Source organism: Heptranchias perlo, chromosome 1 (genome assembly GCF_035084215.1).
Source record: "Heptranchias perlo isolate sHepPer1 chromosome 1, sHepPer1.hap1, whole genome shotgun sequence".
Lineage (NCBI taxonomy): Eukaryota > Metazoa > Chordata > Chondrichthyes > Hexanchiformes > Hexanchidae > Heptranchias > Heptranchias perlo.
Genome location: NC_090325.1, coordinates 136,969,989 through 136,986,371, shown reverse-complemented (window position 1 = coordinate 136,986,371; position 16,383 = coordinate 136,969,989). Strand labels below are relative to the sequence as shown.

General features: G+C 41.2%; 1 protein-coding gene across 1 annotated transcript in view; it reads left to right on the top strand.

Annotated features, from left to right (window-relative positions):
- ablim2 (actin binding LIM protein family, member 2) overlaps positions 1 to 16,383 on the top strand; it is a 378,415-nt gene that overhangs the window by 64,023 nt on the left and 298,009 nt on the right. Inside the window, exon 2 of the mRNA XM_067991317.1 lies at positions 11,181 to 11,324. Coding sequence (XP_067847418.1) covers positions 11,181 to 11,324 — 144 coding nt within the window. The remainder of the gene's footprint in view (positions 1 to 11,180; positions 11,325 to 16,383) is intronic.

Below are 16,383 nucleotides of genomic sequence, written 5' to 3'. Positions count from 1 at the left end.
ATGAGGAAATACATTGTACGTCTAACATAAAAAATTAATTCTAGAAATAAAATTTAGTAAAACTTCACGTGATTATTGTATATTTTTAGGCCCGGTAGATCGGTCATTGAATTTTGTAGCTGATAACATTTTTAAAGCTTCATGGCTGTTTCAAATATTAGTATGAACACTTGAAGTAGATAGAGGAAATTGATAAGAGCGCACCGTATTCCTACAATAATATTGCTCAGTGTGATTTCCAGGCTGTTATGTTTTACTGGATGAAGTAATTGAGGGCAACAACCTATATGCAGACTGTGTAGTTTGTTTTTATTTGAGCTAACATAACATTTTATACAATTCTCTTTATAAATGTGCTCCTGAAAACCATGAAACCTGATATGCCACATTTACCAGTCCATTCACTTATTTTCTTAAAACATTAAGTATATCATTGTGTCATAGATGGAGACTTCTAAATGCTGCATCCCTTGACATGTTGCCCTGAGAAGTGCATTGTGTTTTGATGGTCTTTCCATATGGTCTTGCATATATTTCATAGGAAAACACAAATAACTCCTTTTGAGTTCTTTGCCTAGCCTCAGCGGTGTTAGCAAATAGTGCTGTGTGCTTTCTAATTTAAGGATCAGGATTCTTGGCAAGCCAAGTGTTAAACAGAATTGAATCAATGGTCAGGAAGTGAATACCCTTATCTCATAAAGTGACACTATATATTCTGGGGATGAAAATAATCTTCTTATAGACATGTTAAAGAGCATCCTGATTTGACCCATAAAAGCAGAAGGAGACTGTTTTTCATGATGTTACAGCTTGTGGCAGATCTTGGCCATAGGTCTTTTCAAACTAGAGTTGGTGTCATTCACATTTTGCACCCAGTCATCTTTCAAACCACCCAGTCATAGTCAATGGGCAGAAATTCAATTGCATATCTGTAAGGCACAAACTCCTACTTTTGTAGGCTGTGCAATGGAAGAGGGAGGAAATATTGTAAACACTCAAGGCAATACTTATCAGAGCCTTAGTCCATGCATTTCTCTTGTCAGCTATCTTAATTAGTCTGGGTCCTGATCATTTAATTTTTTTCCTGTCTCTGGCGTTTCTGTCATCTTTAGTGACAGACATTCTAATGGGATCAACACCAGTGTGGTTCATTATCTTGACAATGTAGTAACCAAACTCAAAGTGACTAAAATTGGAGTTGGTATCAATGCAAGCTGTTAAATATAAATTGAGACGTACTAGCAAAAATCTTCTCTTTATTAATGATAACTTGCAGTAAATTTCTTCTGATGTGGAGATGCCGGTGATGGACTGGGGTTGACAATTGTAAACAATTTTACAACACCAAGTTATAGTCCAGCAATTTTATTTTAAATTCACAAGCTTTCGGAGACTTCCTCCTTCCTCAGGTAAATCTACATTTACCTGAGGAAGGAGGAAGTCTCCGAAAGCTTGTGAATTTAAAATAAAATTGCTGGACTATAACTTGGTGTTGTAAAATTGTTTAAATTTCTTCTGGCATTGTTCACGGACAAAAATCTAGAAATTAGTGTTGGGATAAAGCATTGAACTAGCTTTGGGTGTTAATCCCTTGCATTACAAGAATGCAAGTTTTTAAAAAAAAAAACTCAACACAGGAAAAAATCCACTTTGCCACAGTGATGTATGAAAGTGGTTTGCTCAAGGACACAGGCTGTAGTGTGAATCTGTTTTTCCAGGCCTGGATTTTGCAAGTTTAGGTAGCACACAGAGTGACATACCCATCCTTCAGTAATTCTTGTCTGACACAAATAGAACATGCATCATGAGGTTAGTTTGGCTTAGAGATTTCCTGAGCTAGGTTTCCCACCCATTAGAATCATTGGGTGGAAAATCTAGCTCCTTGTGTCAAGCCCCTTCTAAGATTTCTGTCTCTCTGTAGTTCAAGTTGTATAAATTGCTGCTTGTATTTGTCCCATGCTGCAGCTTGGTGATACCTAGCAAACATTCAGTGGGCTTTAATTGTCAGACTGCACAGGATAAGCTTTTATTAATGCTTAGGATGGTTCCAGACAAAATGGTTCAGTGTACATTTTTTATCATTATTAATCAGGGCAGGTACCTGGCCCTTTAGCCGTAACTATTTATTCCTGACCTGTATCCAGGTTTACTGGGGATAATTTTTACCTTCACTGTCTGGGTGGTAATCTGAAATCAATGGGACGAAAATTGGGCGGGTTCTACATTGGGCGGTGATCCACTCGTCCAGAGTACTGCCCAGATGACGTAGGTGAAAATGATCCCCTATAACTTTTCAAATTCAATATCTTGTTTCCTGAAATCAGTTCTCTGTTTGGGGTGGAACACGCTTCTGCTGGGGCTCATCTCATTTGTAGTACCTGCTTAAATTCTGGTGGTGGGGGGGAAGTTGATGAATACTGTTAAAGCCTTTGGGAAGAACCAGACCTTGCCCAGAATAGGCAATAGATTATCTTTTCGTAAATGCTATACAGCTGCTTTTGGATGAGAGCTGTTCATCATTTTTTTCTTTGGCCCAGGAAGACCCTCTGGGACTCTCTAGCAGAGCTACTGCGAGCCACTTTGCCTTCTGGCAGCAGATCTGGGGCAGATGCTTTTGTGTCCTTGCAGGCACAGGTGCAAACCCCTGCCCCAATCATACAAGTGAGCCCATCCTCGCAATTTGGGACAGGATCAGCAGCTATCAGGATGGATGAACTGGAGTTTTGCTCCACTGCATTTACGCCAGCTGAGTGGGATTCCCAGGATTTTGGGCCCAATGCACAGTTACAGATTCCTTAAAACCAGGACACAAAGAAAGAACTTGAACTTAAATAGCACCTTTCACGACCTCAGGACGTTCCAAAGCACTTTACAGCCAATTTAGTACTTTTGAAGTGTAGTCACTGTTGTAATAAGAACATAAGAAATTGGAGCAGGAGTAGGCCAATCGGCCCCTCGAGCCTGCTCCGCCATTCAATAAGATCATGGCTGATCTGATCCCAACCACAAATCTAAAGAACACAAGAAGTCGGAGCAGGACCCGGCCACATAGCCCCTGGGCCCTCTCCGCCACCCACAGGGCATTGACTGATCCGAACTCAGCTTCATGTCCAATTTCCTGCCCGCTCCCCATAACCCCTAATTCCCTTTACTTCTAGGAAACTGTCTATTTCTGTTTTAAATTTATCTAATGATGTAGCTTCCACAGCTTCCTGGGGCAGCAAATTCCACAGACCTACCACCCTCTGAGTGAAGAAGTTTCTCCTCATCTCAGTTTTGAAAGAGCAGCCCCTTATTCTAAGATTATGCCCCCTCGTTCTAGTTTCACCCATCTTTGGGAACATCCTTACTGCATCCACCCGATCAAGACCCTTCACAATCTTATATGTTTCAATAAGATCGCCTCTCATTCTTCTGAACTCCAATGAGTAGAGTCCCAATCTACTCAACCTCTCCTCATATGTCCGCCCCCTCATCCCCGGGATTAACCGAGTGAACCTTCTTTGTACTGCCTCGAGAGCAAGTATGTCTTTTCTTAAGTATGGAGACCAAAACTGTATGCAGTATTCCAGGTGCGGTCTCACCAATACCTTATATAACTGCAGCAATACCTCCTTGTTTTTATATTCTATCCCCCTAGCAATAAAAGCCAACATTCCGTTGGCTTTCTTGATCACCTGCTGCACCTGCATACCAACTTTTTGATTTTCTTGCACTAGGACCCCCAGATCCCTTTGTACTGCAGTACTTTCCAGTCTCTCGCCATTAAGAAAATAACTTGCTCTCTGATTTTTCCTGCCAAAGTGCATAACCTCACATTTTCCAATATTATATTGCATCTGCCAAATCTCCGCCCACTCACCCAGCCTGTCTATATCCCCTTGCAGGTTTTTTATGTCCTCCTCACTCTCTACTTTCCCTCCCATCTTTGTATCATCTGCAAATTTTGATATGTTGCACTCGGTCCCCTCCTCCAAATCGTTAATATAGATTGTAAAGAGTTGGGGACCCAGCACCGACCCCTGTGGAACACCACTGGTTACTGGTTGCCAGTAGGAAACGCGACAGCCAATTTGCACACAGCAAGGTCCCACAAACATCAATGTGATAATCACCAGATAATCTGTTTTGGTGATGTTGATTGAGGGATAAATATTGGCCAGGATACTGGGGAAACTCCCATGTTCCTCTTCGAAATAGTGCCATGAGATGTTTTACGTCCACCTGAGAGGGCAGACGGGGCCTCTGTTTCATGTCTCATCCAAAAGATGGCACCTCTGACAGTGCAGCACTCCTGCAATACTGCACTGGAGTATTAACCTAGATTTTTGTGCTCAAGTCTCTGGAGTGGGACTTGAACCCACAACCTTCTGACTCAAAAAACAAGAGTGCTACCCATAGTGTCAGCTGTGGCTCAATCAATTGTAAACGAGCCAACAATTAACTTTTAGGTTTTTTTTGTCTCTCCACAATCAAGATTACAAAATTTATGTGGAATAAAATCCTGAAAATTATTGGGATTCCTCTTATTTTTCCCAAATGAAATAAAAGAATGTTAAAATAATTGTCCGCTTTAAATCATGCATACCTGCAAGCCAATCTATGTAACAGTGGTTAAAAAACTCATGGGCCTCACGGTGCAGAGATACAGATGGTTTTCCATCCACCTCGTCTCCACCAGCACAACTCCCAAATCCAGTTAAAATCGGCCCTTTTACTTGGATGCATTCGCTTTTTCCCTATAGGAATATATTCATTCTATAATCTATGATCTCATATAAGATTTCCTACTGCTGACCTGACATTAATTTGAAGCAGAGTCGTATTGCTGCTCCCTCATCAAGGATAACATTTTGCAGGTCAAGCAGATTGTAGCTGCACATTCCCATTTCTAACTAACACGTGGCACACTGAAAGATATGATAAGCTACTATTGCCCTGTAGCTTATTTGGAGGATAGTGGGAATTGATTCCTTAATTATTAATCAAAAATATCTTTAAAATATTTAAATTGTACTTAAATTTAAATGAACTAATGTAGAATTATTTTACACTAAATTGGTCAGTGTTCCATGTAAATCCTTTATTTTACATTTATTTATTGCTATTGTTGTGTGAATATATTGCACTAGAAATATGGAAAGCTGCAATATTCACACATTTTTAAGTCAGTCAAAAAACACTTTTTTTAAGGTGCTAATTTTAAATTTAGTTTACATAACTCCAAGCTGAACTTCAGAAGTGTTGTCATGAATTCATTACTTTCAATCTTCTTATTTCTTGCCATCTTTCTTTTAAGAACTACAGGGTGGATTTTCCCACAGAGAGTTTTCCGAGTGTCTGGTCGGCGGAATGCACCAGCTAGTTGCCTGGCAGCAGCAGCCCAGGCTGGGATTGTGGGGCCAGGAGAAGCATGCCTCCTCCTGACCTCACAAAAATGAAGTGGAACTCACCTTTCAGGTCCTGTTTGGCCGGAAAGCCACCTGATTCTGGGTGGGGCTGGGTCAGTCCAAAAATGGCAATTGGGGTCCATTTTAAATGGGTCTACCACTTGACTCCTGGGGCCGCTCTGGCCGCCCAGCAGTAGGCCCCGGTGAATATTGCTTTGGCCAGGTTGTTGCTCACTATTTTCGGGGTGCTAGCGTCCCACTTCCACCTGGCAGTAGGGCTGAAAATTCAGCCCATAATTTCAAGCAGTGGATTGGGCTTCTGCTAAGTAGCGGCAGCATCCCAGCTGTATTTAATGTTTCAACTCTTCTGCCCTTGTTGCTCTTGGATCAGCAGCTCTCATCCAGCTGTTATAAAGAAAAGAAAGCTGTTGGATGGAGCACTTCAGAGGGTTTCTTCTCTGGTATGAGTTTTTTTTTTATTCGTTCATGGGATGTGGGCGTCGCTGACGAGGCCAGCATTTATTGCCCATCCCTAATTGCCCTCGAGAAGGTGGTGGTGAGCCGCCTTCTTGAACCGCTGCAGTCCGTGTGGTGACAGTTCTCCCACAGTGCTGTTAGGAAGGGAGTTCCAGGATTTTGACCCAGCGACGATGAAGGAACGGCGATATATTTCCAAGTCGGGATGGTGTGTGACTTGGAGGGGAACGTGCAGGTGGTGTTGTTCCCATTGGCCTGCTGCTCTTGTCCTTCTAGGTGGTAGAGGTCGCGGGTTTGGGAGGTGCTGTCGAAGAAGCCTTGGCGAGTTGCTGCAGTGCATCCTGTGGATGGTGCACACTGCAGCCACAGTGCGCCGGTGGTGAAGGGAGTGAATGTTTAGGGTGGTGGATGGGGTGCCAATCAAGCGGGCTGCTTTATCTTGGATGGTGTCGAGCTTCTTGAGTGTTGTTGGAGCTGCACTCATCCAGGCAAGTGGAGAGTATTCCATCACACTCCTGACTTGTGCCTTGTTGATGATGGAAAGGCTTTGGGGAGTCAGGAGGTGAGTCACTCGCCGCAGAATACCCAGCCTCTGACCTGCTCTCGTAGCCACAGTATTTATATGGCTGGTCCAGTTCAGTTTCTGGTCAATGGTGACCCCCAGGATGTTGATGGTGGGGGATTCGGCGATGGTAATGCCGTTGAATGTCAAGGGGAGGTGGTTAGACTCTCTCTTGTTGGAGATGGTCATTGCCTGGCACTTATCTGGCGCGAATGTTACTTGCCACTTATGAGCCCAAGCCTGGATGTTGTCCAGGTCTTGCTGCATGCGGGCTCGGACTGCTTCATTATCTGAGGGGTTGCGAATGGAACTGAACACTGTGCAGTCATCAGCGAACATCCCCATTTCTGACCTTATGATGGAGGGAAGGTCATTGATGAAGCAGCTGAAGATGGTTGGGCCTAGGACACTGCCCTGAGGAACTCCTGCAGCAATGCCCTGGGGCTGAGATGATTGGCCTCCAACAACCACTACCATCTTCCTTTGTGCTGGGTATGACTCCAGCCACTGGAGAGTTTTCCCCCTGATTCCCATGGACTTCAATTTTACTAGGGCTCCTTGGTGCCACACTCGGTCAAATGCTGCCTTGATGTCAAGGGCAGTCACTCTCACCTCACCTCTGGAATTCAGCTCTTTTGTCCATGTTTGGACCAAGGCTGTAATGAGGTCTGGAGCCGAGTGGTCCTGGCGGAACCCAAACTGAGCATCGGTGAGCAGGTTATTGGTGAGTAAGTGCCGCTTGATAGCACTGTCGACAACACCTTCCATCACTTTGCTGATGATTGAGAGTAGACTGATGGGGCGGTAATTGGCCGGATTGGATTTGTCCTGCTTTTTGTGGACAGGACATACCTGGGCAATTTTCCACATTGTCGGGTAGATGCCAGTGTTGTAGCTGTACTGGAACAGCTTGGCTAGAGGCGCAGCTAGTTCTGGAGCACAAGACTTCAGCACTACAGCTGGGATGTTGTCGGGGCCCATAGCCTTTGCTGTATCCAGTGCACTCAGCCGTTTCTTGATATCACGTGGAGTGAATCGAATTGGCCGAAGACTGGCTTCCGTGATGGTGGGGATATCGGGAGGAGGCTGAGATGGATCATCCACTCAGCACTTCTGGCTGAAGATGGTTGCAAACGCTTCAGCCTTGTCTTTTGCACTCACGTGCTGAACTCCGCCATCATTGAGAATGGGGATGTTTGCAGAGCCTCCTCCTCCCGTTAGTTGTTTAATTGTCCACCACCATTCACGACTGGATGTGGCAGGACTGCAGAGCTTTGATCTGATCCGTTGGTTGTGGAATCGCTTAGCTCTGTCTATAGCATGTTGCTTCCGCTGTTTAGCATGCATGTAGTCCTGAGTTGTAGCTTCACCAGGTTGGTACCTCATTTTTAGGTACGCCTGGTGCTGCTCCTGGCATGCTCTTCTACACTCCTCATTGAACCAGGGTTGATCCCCTGGCTTGTTGGTAATGGTAGAGTGAGGAATATGCCGGGCCATGAGGTTACAGATTGTGGTGGAATACAATTCTGCTGCTGCTGATGGCCCACAAAGCCTCATGGATGCCCAGTTTTGTGCTGCTAGATCTGTTCTGAATCTATCCCATTTAGCACGGTGGTAGTGCCACACAACACGTTGGATGGTGTCCTCAGTGCGAAGACGGGACTTCATCTCCACAAGGACTGTGCGGTGGTCGCTCCTACCAATACTGTCATGGACAGATGCATCTGCGACAGGTAGATTGGTGAGGACGAGGTCGGGAAGAGATGACAGACAAGACCCACCCCACTCTGCAAGAACACAATTCCTGTTGTTCAATCATGGAGCAGTTTTGACAGAATCTGTGGAGGAGGCAGTGAGCTAAACTGTTCCAGCTTCCCAGGTATAGGGTGATACCTGGGAGCAGTGGTAGATGTAAAAAGGCTAAACAAGAACAAAAAAAAGGCCTACAATTGTTAACAAAAAGTTTGTTGACAAATCTTCAGAAATTATGTTTATGTATAGTTGACTATAATTCAATATGATGGCTACATATAAATTAGAGAGATATTAAAACATAGCCTGTAAAACTGTCAGCTTGAATTAGAGCTCCTAAATAAATTTGTTGTGATATGCTCTTCTAAGCCCTGGCCACAGGATGCATCCATGTGTGGAATTGTGAATGTCAATGTTTCCTTGAGTGCTATTGTAAGGGTATTTTTTAGAAGATAAGAAAAACTGAGTGTGTATATCATAGAAAATGCTGTGGAAGAAATCCAAAATTAGCTAAAAGCACATTACCGTACAAAAATGTGTATTCAACAGAAAATTAAGACCTTTTGGCGAGAGAGTTCGTCACAGACTGGTACACTGCAGTCTGACTAAAATTTAGCTGCTTCAGAAAACTGCTTCTAAAAACCATGTGAAAAGGTGACTAGGCCCCTGTGCTTCTGGTAGAGGCTAAATTGTCAGTTTCACATGGGTCATGTGGGAAGAGGAAGGGTAGGATAACCGATCTCGGGAAGAGTCACGACTAATTCTGCTGAAGCTTGCTACCTGGCAGGCCAAGTAAAGAATGGCACAGCATTGGGAAGGTGTGGAATTGCTTATGGAGTGAACCACCCTGACATTCAGAAGAACAATGTTGATGTGAGAAATTAAGTTTGAAGGTGGAAGTGCTACAAGAAGAAAAATAAATTACCAAAAATAAAACAACTTCTGCAGGTAGAATTGTTCAGTTGGGCAAAGGAAAAGATATAGAAAAATAATTTTATTACTATCTTGTTCACAGATAAGCCCAATTTTGAGTTCTGTGATAGCATAAGATGATCATTTGAAGAAAATAAGGAAAGTAATGAATAACAATAATCGTAAAATATAATAGTGACTGACTTCAAATTGGGGTGTGTGTAGAGGTGTGTATTTTCTTGGGGCGTATTTTCCAGCTAACAGGTTTAGTCCCATTGGTGCAGATGTATGAGTGGAGGCCAGGGACTGTCCTTTGCAGATCCCTACCCCATTCATGCATAGCACAATATTCTGGCTGACCTAAAGCACTGATGCACGAAATGTGTGAGAATTTCATTTCAATGTTAAAATGGATTCTAATAACATGATGGTGAGTGCTAGCACAATTCCCTGATTTTTCTCACAGGGAGTGCTTTGAATCCTCAAGCTGTGCACAAATGTTAGTCATTGATGGTACCACACATTCTGGCCTGACAGCAAGTGACTTCTTAAAAGGGGGGTCCTGCTGGATTTTTCTCAAGAATGTTTCTGGTTGTGGACTTTAACATTTGAGTTTTGACAGCTGAATTTCTTATTTTTTTTGGTTTCTGCATTTTTTTTTCTCTGATTTGTGGTAGCAAGATTTTTGATTGCTACAATTAAAAATTTGTATATGGGAATTCCTTTGGGTATTTATTTTTGAATTACTTCCAAGAAGAACATACTGAAAAGAGGGATGGGAGGCAGGTTCAATTAGGCCAGAAGCAGACAGCCTGCACCAATTATTACCATGTATGCTGGCCCAGGTACATCTACCTGGGAAAGTCCAAGGAAAATTGCCTTCACAGGTTGCATTTCACCAGAGTTGAAGTAACAGGTTTATGCCACCATCTGGAATTTGACATTGAACAATCTCCAGTGGTGATTAGTCATCACAGTCCTGACTCGTTCTAAGCTACCACAGGAGGCATCAGCAACTACAGTTAATTTGCAGGAGCACAGACAAATCACTGAGGCATTGTTTGGCAGGGTAAACACCATCATCATTTTCCCCAGGGAAAACTGGCAATGTAGTGGTTATGTCACTAGAATAGTAATCCAGAGGCCTGGACTAATAATCCAGAGAAGGTGAGTTCAAATCCTGCAATGGCAGTTTGTGAATTTGAATTCTGTTTGAAATAAATCTACAATAAAAAGCTGGTATCAATAAAAATGACTATGAAGCTGTTGGATTGTTGTAAAAACCCAACCAGTTCACGATTGTCCTTTAGGGAAGGAAACCTCAATCAATGCTATATCTGACCTGGGAGTGCTGAATTGTATTAAATCCATGCTATATCTGACATGGGAATGCTGTTAACAAATTTAGAGAAAAAAAATTCCCTTAATATGCAACCTCTTGTCTAGATTGAACAATTTTTTCTTATGCAATCCGACAAAAAGCTTAATAGTCTCCAAACCAAGTTACTGATCAAGTAGAGTTTCTGTTTTGCCCCATATGGATTTTACTGTCTCTCCCTGACAGGAGAGACTTATTTTAGTTCAAAGGGTTTAATTGTCGGTTGGCAAAAGTCATGCCAAGTGTGCACAAGGGTACTAGTTAAAACCAATCAGCTTGCCAACAAGAACACTGGTAAACTTCCTATAGCTTGTCGAGCTAAGACCATGAAATCCATTGGCTTTCAGGGTTAGCTGGAGCCAAGTGCGTTGTAATCAGATGCAATAATGTTCTTTACTCCTATAGAAAGTAGATTATAGATGTTGTACATGAAACAGAATATTTATCTGTATACTTAGTGTAACTTGCTAAAATAGGTTGCAATGCCTGCTATGTCATGGTTGATTACAGAATGCCACTGCCTGTCTTGCAGCCTGCTAAACTATTTCAGTGTATCATTAAATTGTTTTTGTTTTATTTATTCAACTGAGCTGAGTACTCTGACTGAACTTAGTAATAAAAAGAGTCAAGCTGTGGGCCCGTTGTCCCTCCCATTAGGAGGTTTTGAGAAATAATTGTCGTCTGATTTGTTTTTCTGTTTTTTTCATAGTGTCACAGCACATGGCTATGCACAGCCCCCTGGGAAAGCCATCTGGCATTGGGGTCCAGTGCCATAAGTGTGGGAAGCCCTGTAAAGGAGAGGCCCTGCGGGTGCAAAACAAATTCTTCCACATCAACTGCTTCACTTGCAAAGGTAATTTTGTTCTTCTCTGATTCAATGCATTTTCACATATCAAGGATCCTTTTAACAGTTATTTTGTGATTTTTGATTAGTTGAAACTTTCTTTCCAGCTGAACTAAATTAAAAATGCAGCTTAATTCATGTTGAGGTCTTTTGACCTCTTTGGTGAAGTTATTTTTTGGTCATTTTTTTTCTTAGTGTATCCATGCATGTTCTTTTTCAGGGCAATTTTAACGATTGAAATGATTTTATGAACATGCACTGTTTTCACAGAGGATATAAAAACAGAAATGTGAAGTGCTTATTCCTTTCATTTCAATAAAGTCATAGCAAAATCCTGGTCATGTTGATTACTTGTCTTAGTTAACTCCATGCAACTGAGTTCCCAAAACAAACTACCTAATTCTGATAATATATAACCCCATACCATTATCAATATCAAATACCTAAAACACCCAAAATATCTGAAGTTAAAGCTGCAATATAAGCAATCATAGAATAGAAAATGAAATAAATCAGTGTGAAAGCTGTGTATTTCAATATCATACTGTGCATATTCAGCAACTTAACAACTTGGCATTTATAAGCACTCTTTATCTAGAAGAATGACTCAGGGCACTTTGCAAGGGCAGAGGTGGACTCCACGCAGGAATTGAAGGAATTTGGCAGTGAGGGGAGAAGAGGAGACTGAAGACATGATCAAAGGATAGATTTTTAGCAGGCATTTAAAAGCTGAGAGAGAGTGCAAAAGGAAAATTAATTCCATAGGACAGGGGCATAATGGTTGAATGATCAGCTTCCGATGGTGTAGTGAAAGGGGCAGGGGACCAGCAGTAATCCAGAATCACAGGAATGGAGGTTACAGGCTGGGCTGTATGGATGGAGGTTTCCCAAATAATGTAGAACGATGCATATAGGCAGCTGACCATTTAGGAGGATGGAACATCTGGTAGGGTAGGGACTGAAGTTGATCTGCAGCAGCACCTTAAAGGGGAGGGCTGAAAAGATCGGGAGGGAGGTCAACGGAGCAGCAGATTGAAGTGGCAAGGAAATGTGAAGAGCACACCAGCTTAAAAGCCCCAATAATAATGAAGAAAAAGTCACTGTCAGAGCTGCTTCCGGCTTTACCCATCTGTAACTTATGATCTGTAAATGGACGCCTCTTGACCTATCCTACGGATGGTATGTGGGTGGGCAGAGGAAGCACCGATGACAGCATTGCTTGACACACAAATGAGTCCTAACAATGTCACCGGATCCTCATTTTAATACATTAAATGTTTCGAGCGGGACTACCTAAATTGAGGCCCATCCAAAAGTTGCAGCAAGATGTAAGTCGGCAAAATTTTTAAAAATGATTTTTCATCCTGCTACTGCCCCGTTCGTACTGACAAATGGGGCGGTAAGAAGACAAAAATCAGCCTCCTAGTGTGCAAAGTGGAAAAATTCGAACTAGAACAGCGGGGGATGCAGTTCTCCGTTTGAGATGAACATTGTAGTTATACAGCAGTTATTGTTTAAGAATACTTTGAGAGGTAGCATGTTGACCTATATTGCTGGCTCTGAACCACTCAATAATCAGTCAAAATCACTGTACATGCATATTTGAACATATGCACAAAACTCTTCTTACTAGCATCTGAACACTGGTGAATAATATTGATAAAAGATTGGATTGTACTTTCAGCATTTTCCTAATATTAGGAATGAAAACAAAGCAGTGCAAGACTGACTTGTGTAAGTGGCCTCACATTCGTTTGGCTACAATTATATTTTGTGTAACTGCATAGATAAGACCACTTGCAGTGGTTCAAAATATTCACTTTAACAAGAACATTGTTGGGACAGAGTAGAGGAAACTGCGTTTGACGTCAGGTTGTGTTAGATCTGATCTGAGAATGCTTGATGAAGGCATTCAGTAACCCAAGAAAAAAATGTTCTATGTTTAGTACTGATATGTATCATTCCAAGGAGTACAAAATTGAAAATCTGCATGACCAAGGGAATTTATATTCAAATGCAGTGTTTTTAAAAAAAAAAATTGTGCTGCACTTAACAGCATGTGTCTTCCAAAACCTGTATATAGTTGAATATATCTAATAAAATTAACTCAACTTGAATTTTGAAGCAGTAGACACTGACAAACCCACAGTCCTTAATCTTTAGTCTCAGAAAACTGAATAAATTACGCATCAACCAATGTAACTCAACATAAACATTAGCAAAATTAGCATAGTCTCAATAATTAACAGGAAAGAAAGCAGCATGGAAAGGTAACTTCACAATAACCAGACATTTGTATGAGAGCTTTGGCATCATCCCAACTAGCTAGCCCCACATTAATAAATGTCCCAACGTGGCTTCTCAGTTTTCCATAATATGCACAGAGCCTAATATATTTCCCAAGTTTTCCAACATTATGTAAATGAATTACATATTAATTATTTAGTCTTCAGAGAATTATAACAAGAAACAACAGGGTCTTGGAAATCATTCACGGGTATTTTGATGGTCATTTTCAATAATTTTAAGCAGAAGAGCATTAAAGTATAGTAATATTTTGTGTGAATATTTTGGAATAATTAATAATTAGAAATAGGAAAGAATGCACATTTCATAATTTCAGGAATTGGTCTCTAATTTAAGCTAACTGAGAATTATTCCATTTATTTTAGAGAAATAAGGTTGATCACCTTGCTGTATTTCATTGGTTACCTTTCTCAGATTAGCTACATTTAATTTGCACAGCGGCTATCTCCTTAACTAAAGCACCAATGAATGAATGGCTTCCTTCAGATCTTGACCAAATCTGAGACAAATGTCTTGAATCACTGATTTTTCCTTCAGCTCAAAGTTAAAGTAAAACCTTGGCTAAATTCAATTTTTCCATTTCACTATTGGCAAAAACAATGCTTCTGAGAGAGAACCCAGCATGGCTTGAATTAGGAATTGTCAAAAATTTTGTGCCATAGAAATTGGAGAGCTGATTTTCCTCTGCCTGCTGCTAAGTAGTGCCCTAAAAACAGGTCCAATGTAGAGGGACAGTTAGCGCTAATCTTTTGCTCTCATTCTGCTCCTAAATAGTACTGCACTTGAACTTCCTCTATAGCCAGGAATTTCCTCAGAGCTGTTCCCACTCTGCCACCATCATTTCACTGGCAGAAACCACATTTACTTATGTAAACGGGGTTTTTGCCGTATTTCTGGCAAAGTTATGATAGTGGAGCAGGATCAGCTCCAAGGAAATTTCTGGTCTAGGACTTTTCCGGTGTTTGTACCTGACTGTGCCTGAAGAGGGCATAGCATTGCAAAGTGCATCCATACGAGTCTTAGTGGGCTTTGCACCTAGATTTCTTCTAATAGCTCCATATGCAGATCAGGAGCATAATGCTCCCATAAACATCTGCGGTTACTGATTCCTGAGCTGCTGTTTAGGCTTGATCAGGCTTAAGGGACAGACTTGTATTATCAACATACGTTTTTAATTTTGAATAAAAAATGCTATTGCTGCTTCAGGACTTGTTGGAGTTTGCTGTTCGTGTTTTACATTTAATGGAGTGCTGTGCCACTCCACTCCCTTTCACAGTATGGCTTAGTTAGAAGTAAATGAAGGGAAAACAACCACAACCCCCCATGACAACTGCTGATATCATTTGCCTGGGCCACTTCTGAGTCACTAACAACAGTGCCCCTACCACAGAATAGGAATTCCCCCTCGCCCTAACTATAACACCAGCTGTATTAGAGCCACATCTCAATCTTTCCTCACCTGATAAACTACATCTTCCAGCAAGGGTCACTGGATAGTTAGCAGCCTGATTTTCCCTCTCTTTTAGCACTGAAGCCAATTGTAATGTCAGTATTGCCCTGGCAGAGATCCCCAAATGTAGAATTTAGATCAAGAATCAGACCTGTAACATTCTAATCAATATAGTTCAGTACTAACAGCACAGTGCAATTACCCATTCAGCAATTATGGGTTCATTGATGGTTACAGCTTGAAACAGTCCATTCAGCCCTCAAATGTATGCTGGTGCTTTTTTCCACATGAGCTGACTGGTCTAATTCCACTCTCCTGCTTGCCCCCATAACTTTTAATATTGTTTTCCTGATTCTCTTTTAAAAAAATACTTATGACCTCTGCTCAAAATTGGTTTGTGGCAGAAAATTCCATATTCTAACCATGCTTTGTGTAAATACATTTTACTAACCTGCTCAAACTCTTATGACGCAAGCCATTGAGCCCCTCTGATTTGTCTACCATAATTTATGCATCTTCTTTATTACAGTTTCTCTTTGAATAATAACCTCCACTAACTGTACTACAACTATCTCAGGTGGTTCTATAATCTAAATATTCATCTTCTCTGAAAATTGAGGCAAAGTACTTATTTAGTACCTCTGCCATTCCTTCAATCTTCACTACAAGTTTACCTCCTTCACATCTTAGTGGCCTTACTCCCATCTCTATCTTGATTTTCCTCTGATTACTGCTAGAAAGTCTTTCTCCCTCTTCGCTGCTCTAATATCCCCTTTTATAGCTTTCCTGTTTATTTTCCTTATATTTATCTTGCTTTTTTATTATCTGCATTCATTTTTTTTTAGTTTAAAATTTGCCCATTCATCCATGGAATCCCAGTCTTCCATGCACATCCCTTTTTTCCCTCACTGAAATCTATTTAATTTATACTGTTTCCATCTCCCTGTTAAATATTTTAATTGATGATTTATGGTTCTATTTGCCAATTTTTCCCTCCATTTAAACAAGGCAAAGTCCTTTTTATCTTATTACAATTTGCTTTTTTCTAAATCAACTATCCTTGTACTCGACTTTTCTTTTCCCTGCTCGATTCTGATGCTGAATCTTATTATATTGTGGTTCTATTTCCCAAGTGTTCCCTTACTTTTTTAGTAATGTATTTGCTCCACTTCATTAGACACACTCCTGCTCCACTTTATTAATCTGATTAAGATCTATAATCAGATAGTCTCTCCCCATTAATTGCATTTAAGAAATTGTTTATTATTTCATAATTCACAAATGTACATTTCATTGTGCGTTGTAGCCCAC